The 10300-nt window shown below is 42.6% G+C and overlaps 2 protein-coding genes across 2 annotated transcripts; both read right to left on the bottom strand.

The window, feature by feature from the left end:
* Positions 1-735: 735 nt before the first annotated feature.
* LOC145822562 (uncharacterized) lies at positions 736-3401 on the bottom strand. Its single transcript, XM_082919887.1, has 2 exons — positions 1832-3401; positions 736-1737 (listed from the first exon to the last, which is right to left on the bottom strand). The coding sequence occupies exons 1-2, from the start codon at positions 3399-3401 to the stop codon at positions 812-814; spliced, it is 2496 nt and encodes an 831-aa protein (XP_082776013.1). The 3' UTR covers positions 736-811.
* Positions 3402-5484: 2083 nt separating this feature from the next.
* On the bottom strand, positions 5485-9021 carry LOC145822561 (protein FAR1-RELATED SEQUENCE 5-like). Its single transcript, XM_082919884.1, has 3 exons — positions 8669-9021; positions 7559-8392; positions 5485-5638 (listed from the first exon to the last, which is right to left on the bottom strand). Exons 1-3 carry the CDS (start codon positions 8671-8673, stop codon positions 5485-5487), a joined length of 993 nt encoding a protein of 330 aa, XP_082776010.1. The 5' UTR covers positions 8674-9021.
* Positions 9022-10300: the final 1279 nt, after the last annotated feature.

Genomic DNA, 10300 nt, shown 5'->3' with positions numbered 1-10300 from the left:
CAACTCAGCTTTAGTTGTCTGAATGGATGCAGAACGATGTCTAATTTGGGAGAGCATCATCCTTGCTTCTTGATTAAGCTGGTCGTGTTGCTGCTGCAGATGAGCCTTTCTTTGCCGGACAGAGGCAAGTTCTGCCATGAGTTTGGCTTCCTCAAGTTCAAGTGCTGAGTGTTGCTGAAGAATGGCTGCAGAGGTCTGCTGGCTGAGTTTGAGTGAAGTAGATATGGTGTGGGCTTCGTTTAGGAAATCCTTATTGGTTTGAATATCCTTCGAGCAAGTCTGAACCATCTCTGAAAGGGTTGGCCATTCTGTGATGATCTTGGCCAATTGCTTTAGTTGAATGGGGTTGAAAGGATTAGGGGAGAGGTTTACAACAGCAGAAAGACAGGCCAAGGTTTCATCAGGTTTGTGGAGAATGATTTCTTCAACTGGGGTGTTAATGAGGTTGATGAAGGTGGTTAAGGTTTGTTGAGTTTCAGCATCAAACAGATGTAGCCTTTGAGGTAATGGGGATATTTCGTCTAGATCTTGTTGAAGAATAGAAACTTTGGCCCAAATATCCTGGCATGGACCGACGGCCTGTGAACATTAATAGTTTGGTGAGAATATATGCTTGCAAGTAATAAAGAGTAAATAGGATGAGGTTGGAAATGGTAGTACCTGTCCTGATAACATGCACGCAGACGGTTGGCCTTGTTCAGCTGTGGTTGTCGCATGAGGATGAGTTGTTTCTGGTACTGATGAGATGGCAGCATCAGCGCCTTGAGGGTGTTTCTCTGGTTCTGCTAGCAGGGGAAAGTCATGAGGACCTTCAAGTTCTGTCTCGCCCATTGGTCGTGGAGATGAGTCCTGTATTATGTCCATCCCTGTAAATTGGAGAACAATACCAGTTACTTAAAGAGAAGTTTTTTTTTCCCAAACGAACAGTAACATTTGTATTTCTATTTACCTTGGTTGTGGTGAACTTCTGGTTGAGGGGATTTTGCGTTGTCATCTGTTGGAGAGGATTGGCTGTTGATTGAAATGTCAAATTCAATCCTCTGTGATTCTTTGTTTGACGTTTAGGAATTGGAGGGGTTGGATAGTGATGGTTGAGGGCTAGAGACAGAAGGGACAATGTGTTGAGGAGAAGTGGAAGGATGTTGTGATGCAGACTGTGTGGATTGCTGTGGCGAAGACTGTGAAGCAGGTTGTAAGGAAGTTTGTTGCGATGCTTCAGGTGGTGGTGGAGTTGGTTGTACAGTGGGTTCTGTGGGTACATTACTGATTGGACTGGGAATTTGATGAATGTGTTGAGGAGAAGTGGAAGCATCGTCATCATCAGCAGCAGCAAGGAGTAATCTCCTTCTTTTTCTCTGCACAAAAGTAAGTGATCAGTCGGGCGTGAATGCAAATTCAGATGCTGTAAATATGTAAAGTGAAGGCTTACTTGGTAGAGCTGCCCTGAAGGATTTGATGTTGTTTCGCCAACCATTTGGCTGAGAGGGATATCCCACTCACTTAGGTCTGTGCTTAGAGCAGGAGCAGTGGAAGGCTCTTCTCTCTTCTTCGCCGTGACCTCTGTCTCAGCAGGGGTACGGGTGGTAGCTCCTCTCTGTGCTTGTGTCTGCGCGGCTGCGAAAGAGTCTGCCATTAATTTCGGAACTGAGGGGGTGTTTGTCTGAGTAGTTGCATCCATTGGATCCTTGCCTTTACGTTGGTCCCTAACCAATGGTTCAGCAGCAGGCACAATTTTGGCTGTCAAGGGTTAAACAAGTTAGTGTTGTAGAGAAAAAAACAAAACAAATTGCATGACACAGTCAGGGATATGAAGTATATGAAGGAAGGATACCTGTAGCCTTAAGCTTGGAAGGCGAGGATATGCGGCCCTGAATATGAATACAAGTATCGTTAAGGCAGCTTTCAAGTGGCTTGCAGAAAATAATGGCAGTCATAAGTCCCCACCAATGGTCAAAAGCAGCCGAGCAGTCCGAAGCAGGTTTGAAGAAGAAGGGGCCAAAATCTTGGAAAAGTTTGGTGTTCTCTGTCAGAATGGATTCAGCTTGTGTAGGATCTTTCAAGTGGATTCTGGACCCAATCTCCTCATGGATGGTTGGGTGGAAATAAGGATAAGGGATAGCCTGGGAAAGACCAAATTGCCTGGACCATTGATTGGGACAGTATGTCTCAAAACTGCAGCTGGATAGCTTGGCGGAGGATATGGAACAGCCAACCAAGACATGTCTACAGGTGAGAATGTGTCTCCAACTCTCATTTTGTTCTTGGACTTGCTCATTGTGTAAATCAGAAGGGTCCGTGAAGAGGAAGCGAAGTCTACTGGAGGAGAATTCAAAGTTTTGAAATGGCATGTACAGGTTGGAAGGTCTCTGGGAAGGAAGGTTGTAAAACATGGTAAGATGATTTGTGAAAGTGAGTTTTGAATGGCTGTTATAAGTGAGCAGTTGCTCAGCATAGGAGTGGCAAACAGGTTTCAAGGTGTTAGGTGGTGGGGGTCGTGCCTCAGGGAAATAGGCATACAACCAGGCCTGGAAGAGCCAGAAGGGGCCACCACAGTTGCCAGAAATCTTCTTGTCGACAAAGGAAAATAGGGCCTTGTAAAGGGTGGCAAGAAGATAAGGGGCTAAAGCCATAAGTTGGCCGTCTTGCATACACAAGGCAAGGGGGAGGTATTCTTTCGTGATCTTGTACCCAGGGACACAAAAAAGAAACTCACAAAGCCAAAGTAAGTAAAAAGCAGTTCTTTCTTTGTCATCGACAGGGGAACCACGCTTGCCTTGGTATTTTTTGGCAAAATCTGTATAGCACATGTCAGTGTTTAAAGTAAATGTCACTTTTGGAGGCTCAAGGAGAGCATGAATTGGATTGCCCAAGATTGGCAGACCAGTCAAGTGAGCTACATCTAAGATGGTAGGGGAAATCATACCAAAATTGAGGAGTAGGGAGTTACTAGACTGCGACCAAAAGCATGCAGCAGCAGCAATCAGCCCTTTCTCCACGTCATAAATTTTAGTCGACAGTCTAATTGCTTCAGCAATGCCCTGGTGCTTCCATACTTCGGCGTCGTGACCTTCAATTCTCCTGGCCCAGCTTCGCCAATCAGAGTCTGGTGACCTCCACCCTCTGAGTGGGTTTTTGCTGACATTCCAGTTAGTCCACTTGAGTCCAGCTTGGTTGAGAAGAAGGTTCTCACCATTACCAAGGGGATAGTATGGAGCTAGCTCGTCTGGGAAGTAAGACGCGAAGGTAGGGCCTAGAGTAGCCTTAGCAACAGAGCTTGGGCTGGGCAATAGGGTTGCAGCAAATTTTAGAGGAGCGATAAGTGCTCTGATAGGGTCCGGGAAGCGGAGTAGGTCTTCATTGTTCTCCTCAGATGGAGATGGTTGAGATTTTTTCGGTGCCATGGCTTAGGGTTTTGTGGTGCTCTGGTTTTGAACGGCAATGGTTGAGAAGAAGGAGTATAGTCTGGGGAGTTCGAATCAGAGGGAAATGAAGTGGTTTGAAGTTGAAAGGGTGGGTCTTTTATAGCTTATGATGGGGCCAGTATATTTAAAAGCTCTTATATTGGGCTGTACTTTATGCTTGTTTTGGGCCCAAACAATGGCCCCCTCGTTGAAGTTAAATATCATATGACTTGGACCCCCATGACCCCCCCTCTCTCTGATTGGCCACTTTTTTTTTTTTTTTTCAATTTCTTATTTTTTTTCCTTCTCCAAACAGCAGCCCCCACGTGTGTGTGTGTGGGGGGGGTGGTGGTGGTGATTGGGGGGGTCTCAATCACTTCCGCAATATTTAACTTGAACATGGGGGCCATTGTTTGCACCAAGTTTTGCCAGTCTCTGTCGACAGATGGTCCACTTAATCGAGGGCATGTGGCCAAGTCTGAAGGAATATCCACGACCTGAAAGTGGGCTCTCTGCATGTGGGTCACCTAGAAGTGATAGGGGAAGTTTTTACCACCAGTCACGGAGTTAGCGGGCACACTTTCAGGAGGAAGCATGAGACAAAGCAGGAGCCTTGCTCTGTCGACAGAAGTTTAAAACAGTTGGTGTCCATGAAATAAACACAAGAAAAGGGAGCTCGACAGATAGAAGTGGAGGTTTAGTATTGATATCCGTATACTGTTTTTGTGGCCCATCATTGCATGATCCTACACGTCTACACCATAACTGCCACTGTAACTGCCCCGACTTCGAATCTTCAAGTCCACTCTGCCAAATATTGACTCTTCCCTGTCGACCTTCCTTTTCACCATTGTGGGGCATGTCCCTCATCATTATGAGACAAAAATCGACAGAATATTGTCCACTAAACACAACCACAGTCCTTGCAAACTGGGTCAATGAACCGCAACATTTGGCCACTCACAGTTACTGCCCCTGACTATGAATCATCAAACTCTGCCAAATATTGAATTTTCCCTGTAATTTAATCAAAATATATTCAATGTCGGTAAACTTGAAAATACGTTTGAAATAACCTTTTTCTGTATTGTAATGACTTAAACACAATTGTTGTCCTACATTTTACGTAACGAAAATACACAACTTGTTTATATCAAAAACAAAATATACATCTCGGGTTTATAATCCAAAAAATGGGAACTACTTTTTTTTAAAAAAAAGTTCACTCATATTTTCACCTACATTCTGATTGGATATTAGATTAAAAATTCCTCTTTGCACCTATTTTTCCCACATCCTCCCAACAGCTGCTCCATTCAACTAACATTGAATCTTGCATGCCACCTGACTTACACGCTGGAGCAGTTACTGGCAGTGCTCATGGATTTAGTGGCCACCCTCCAACAGGAAACATGAACGAATTGGGAGTCTGTATCTGTCGAGGAAAGGCTAAAAGGACCTGGGCACAGGTGGTAACTTCAATTATATGCACTTCGACAGGTGGCAACTTACTTTCTACATTGTAACTTCTGTGTAGTTTTTTCCCTTCTACTTTCTACTTTGTTACAAACAACACAACAACACAACAACTTACTTTCTACTTTCTACTTTCTACTTTGTTACTTTCTACTTTGTTACCATCACTTCATCGAAAGAAGTCTTCATCCATTTCAGGCATTTGAACCAATACCACAATTGCTTGATTTTCTTCTTGAACTTGTCAACTTTAAATTACTGCTTCGTTGCTGTCCATATAGGCCCACCATAATTTTACTAACAATAAACCCATAGTAAACATTAAATAATTTCACAACTCCTGTTCGTAACTCGTAATTCATATACCGATCGGCATGGAGATAAAGTAACGAGTTCGTTGGGTTACTTTCTCCAAGTAACACCCAAAATTAACTGCCACTTGGATTATATACAAAATGCATGTGCTGGTATGTAATTTTGCAAACCCACTTGGACAAAATTCGTATTTTACTCGAAATATAATACTAATTTACAGACACAAGTCATAACAAATCAATACGAAGCGAAACACATCGTTAGTTGATAAACCACACCGCAAAAAAACCCTTCAGTTAGATCCAACCAAATATGGAACAGAAACAAGCAACCCGCAATAGGAATCTTGGAATACAGACATAAGCCAATTTCCCACCCAAAACAACACACAGACAACCCATATATATCTCACCTCACCTTCAGTTAGTTTTGAAAATGACAAGTCACTGCAAACACAAATGACAACATCACTCTAAACAATATGGGAAATTTACAACTCGTGGCCTTGTACATAAGTAACGTTGTGCCATTTCCTGGCATTGTACATAACCAATTATTTACATGTTACGTACAGCAATCCGTGCAAAATGAAAACTACATACATTATTTCCATGTGTTTTCAATAGCTAAGGGAATAAGTAAATCATACAAATTATACAATTACCTGATTCACCTCATCAATTGTGTTCGAATCATTTTTCCACACTGCTGCTTCAACACTACCGTATTGGCCCACAGGCTGCTTGGAATCAGGAGAAACATCAAAAAATAGTCGCCGTTGCTTAATGTGCGGTGTACTTGGATCCACCAACCCAGTTTTGCAGCGAACGGGCAATGACTCCGCATTGTACTCACGGTCAGTTATGTGGGGTGTATCTGCATCTGAGTTATTACCCACTGTTCGGCTAAACCGAACCTTAGGACACGTTCGCTTTGTGTGCCCAATGCATTTGCAATTCCCACATTTTCTTGGTCTTCGACAGTTGGACGAGGCCCGTCCTGGGTTCCCTTTTGTCTTCACAACATCAGGATCTTCTACTCCAAATTGTCGACAGAATGAATGTTTCCCTTTGTCTCCATTCCCACCGTTCAAATTCCTCTCATATAACTCCTTCATCCGGGTCGTCATTGGAAGACATGCATCCCTAGCATCCTTGAAACCTTCCGTTGATTGCGAGGCATAGAAACACATTTCGTTGTAGGAAGAACACAATATCCCATACCGGGCCGTCTGTGTTGTAGTGCTATCAATTGAGGGTTGAGGCCATTGCTGGCCATCCTTGCTTGCAGCCCTTGTCCATCTATGCAGCACACAAGTTGGGGGAATTTGCGTTAAATTTTTAGCTTTCATAACACATATCATGTGGCAGCAAGGTAGCCCCAACGACTCAAACTTCATGCAAGAACATCTCATTGCAGCATCCATTGGACTGTGTGTTACTATCCATGATCTGTCCTTCACTCTGTACTTATGAATATAGTAGCATTTCTGACCATCCGGCAAAGGGAACACATCCTTCACATTCAACTTCCCCTCTTCTAAGATTTCATCACGGAACATTCTAAATATATTTCGGGTGAATAGCTCAGCTCCATGTCTCTCTATATCTCGCAATGGAGTAATCAATACCGGAAAAGTGTTATTTGTTTCAGCATCATCTCCAGCCTCGTTATACCTTATCCTTGCAAGAGCCCGATCATAGTGCCTAACAAATTCATATAGCTTCAATTTGTGTTGGAGGAAGGGATTGAAATAAGCATTCATACACTCCGAGCGCTGAGTGCTCTTCATCCCAGCAAAGAAATGTCCACGCATATATGCCTCAGCCCACATATGACGCTTCTCATATGTCTCCAACACCCAACTGTTGGTTTGAAGTCCAAATTCTTCGACCATTGTCGTCCAGCCATGCTCAAACTTTGTCTCATCCGTTTCCATGTCCATGCACTGCTTGAAAGCATGTGCAAAGCCACTTATGTGAACATTTGAAACAGCATTTTTCCCAAGATGCCAATTACATAATCGATGTCTTGCATCTGGAAATACTCTTCTGATTGCCTCTCGCATCGACTTATCCCCATCTGTCAGTACGGACACAGGTGCTTTATTGCCCATCGCCTCCATAAATGTTTCCAAAACCCATGTGTATGTCTCAATTGTCTCATTAGCTAGCAAAACACATGCAAATATCGTGGTCCTAAAGTGGCTAGTCACACCAGCCAACATGACAAACGGTTTCTTGTATGCATTGGTTCTGTAAGTTGAGTCAAATATCAACACATCACCAAACTTTGCGTAGTCGGCCCGCGATTTCGAATCTGCCCAGAACAGATTTTGTAACTTGTTATCGTTACACACATCATACTTGTAAAAAAAACGTGCATCAACGTCAAGTTTTGCGCATAGGTAAACCAACGCACCCTGCGCATCACCATCATCAACTTCTGCTCTACGTTCGGCTTGAATATGGTTGTGCAGATCCGTGCGGATGAAACCAACATTCTCATAAGACCCGGACTGATTTACCATATAGTCCATGATTTGGCTAGTCTTCACACCGACATTGCGCATAGCCATTGTTTGAGCTTTGTCACCGCTGTTTAAACTGCGATGTGACCTCAGATACATCACACAGTGTTGTTCCGCCAATTCATGGTTGTGGTCTGCGACGAAGTGAGTCACAACATACTTTCCCCCTTCACCAGCATCCGCATCGTACCGTATGCGAAATTGGGCTTTGCAACCTACTCTTGTTAGTGCCTTGGGAGCTCTACTCTTCTCAGCAACACGGTCCAAGTATTTTGGTAATCTCTGACCTTCCCTTGAACACAACCACAGCCTACTAACGACCTTTCCCTCTTTATTTGTGTTAAATCTGGATTTTCGTATACTAAATCCCTTGGCTTTAGCATACGCATTGTAGAAATCTTCTCCATCTTCGACCGAATCAAATTTCTGTTCCAGAATAGCACGTTCAACATCACCAACCATGTCATTGCGATGAGCATCGTCAACCATTTCTTTTTTCACATCGGCTCCGCCATCTTCAACGTTCATGTTGGTTGCTTCTTCATTGCTCGGACCAGCTTCGCAACCATGATCAGGTTCTGCCCGACTTTCATTCATCAAACGGATGTCATCTGCTTCATTTGGAATGTCATAATCATCACCTTCCCTTTTAACTTCCGCTGGGGCCATACTGCACATGACATTACTACCAACAATTACTTGATGACCGAAAATTGTTAACACAAACACAAACATGACATTTTCACACGAGTTACCTGTTTGTGCAAACACAAACACTCGCTTGAGAAACAGAAAGAGAAAGGTTAGCTGCCAATGGAGGGGTTTCCGTTGGAGCGAAGCGTAGAGCGGTTGAAGTTAGGATGGGGGTTTAGTTGAGGGAAAATAGCTGAAGTGAACGGGCCAGAGAGACAGAGAGGGAGACAGAGAGAGGGACACAGCTCCATACCTCATATCTAGTTCGAGAGAAGGGCTTCACTTCAGCAATGGAACCAACACAGCCTTCTAGTTACGTTGTTGTTGGAAATCGCCCGTTATACTGTTCCCTACAGAGCTTCGTCAATGGAACGAACCCAACAGGGGCTTCTCCCTGTAATGGAAATCAACGGTTACACTGACTCAACCTTACACAGAGAGGAGAACAGAGAGAGATAGAGACGAAATACAGAGAGTGAGTGGGATGCAATCATGCAAATACAAGCATTAACCGGTTGCCCCGGTTTCAACTTTTTCAGGATTAAACAATTCAATGGTCTTGATCAATTATTGTAATCTAACGGCTAACAATTGGGTTGCATATGGTGTGCAACCTTAAGGGGGTTGCACACTTAAGCATGACCCTTTTTTTATACAAGTTTGATAACAATACTACATTCATATGGCCCAGTGAGAGAAAACAGAGAAAAATGTCCTATCTTCATCTTCTTCTTCTTCTGTGTTGTGTTTTTGTTTTTCTCTCTCTCTCTCTCTCTCTACTTTACATTCTACTAGCAAGTTTATATCTTGTTTCTTCTTTGTGTTTATTTATGGGTTTTGTTGGATTTACTGGTGTTCGATCTGCTAAAGAAGTGTTGATTTCTCTCTAATTGGGGAATTTTGAGTGTTTCCGAAACATTCCCAAGCGACGAATTCTCGAGTTAATGATTTTGGGTACTTGATCTTTGATTCAACTCCGCCTAATTGGTTATGGGTGTGGTGATTTTTGGTTTTTGATTTGGGTTTGCATTCATTCAAGGGGGGAAAATAGGGATTTTGATTGTTTTGCTTTTAGAGAATAGAAAGGAAAGGTTAAATAGATCTCTGTTCCATTCCATTAGCTTTTTTCATAAGGCAAAGGGAAACGGTTGGTGGAGTTTGATATAATAATTATTTTTGTGCTTATCTTTTTATTGAAAGTACTTTCCTTTCTAGATTTCGGAATTGAATTTGCAGTGTTCTTCTACATCAACCTCGGATTGCGTTAATTGGATTTGATTGCATGATTGAAGAGGGTTAAAGGGTGAAAGGTTGCCTGCAAAAAAAAAAAACTAATAAAGTTTTTTTGTAGGAATTTTCTGAATAATTTTTGTAATGGATTTGTATACTGAAAACAAGAGATGTGACTACATAGCTGGTCTAGAGTGCATAAGTATTATCAGGGCCCTTAGAATGGAGTCATGCTTGTCATTCGATAGCAAGAGCCCTCTCCCAAGTTCCCCTCTGGGAATTAGGAAGATGAAGAGCTCATAGAAGAGACCCGAGTGTCGTAATTCTTCCTTTGATTGTAGGAGCAAAGAATAGTTGCAGAGAATTCAGGGGCGAACGATCTTGAATGGGTTCACTGAAGTTGCTTCACTCTTTGGTACCCAAATCAATCTTCCGTTAACTAATAAAAACGGTGATGGGCGGAGGGGTCAAATTGAAACACGAGTGAAAGGATGGGGTATAAATTGTCGAAATTGAAAATTTTGGTTTAAATTGACAAAAGTGCAAAATCCTGGGATTTTTTTTGTAATTAATCCTTATTTTTTTTACATGTTTTTTTTCATAATAAATAAATAAATAAATAATCAACTTATAACTATACCCAAAATAATCAAAA

The sequence above is a fragment of the Camellia sinensis genome, chromosome 1 (assembly GCF_055761805.1).
Source record: "Camellia sinensis isolate YWXY chromosome 1, ASM5576180v1, whole genome shotgun sequence".
Lineage (NCBI taxonomy): Eukaryota > Viridiplantae > Streptophyta > Magnoliopsida > Ericales > Theaceae > Camellia > Camellia sinensis.
The sequence above is the reverse complement of the archived record's forward strand: the minus strand, read 5'-3'. Positions and strand labels throughout refer to the sequence as shown.

Excerpts from the sequence above, each read along its gene's own strand:
- LOC145822562 (XM_082919887.1), bottom strand. The coding sequence starts at position 3,401 with ATGGCACCGAAAAAATCTCAACCATCTCCATCTGAGGAGAACAATGAA. Across the intron at positions 1,738-1,831 it reads TTCCAAGCTTAAGGCTACAG|CCAAAATTGTGCCTGCTGCT; the intron begins GTATCCTTCCTT and ends AACCCTTGACAG.
- LOC145822561 (XM_082919884.1), bottom strand. Across the intron at positions 5,639-7,558 it reads GATGCACGTTTTTTTTACAA|TGACTTGTCATTTTCAAAAC; the intron begins GTATGATGTGTG and ends TTGTGTTTGCAG.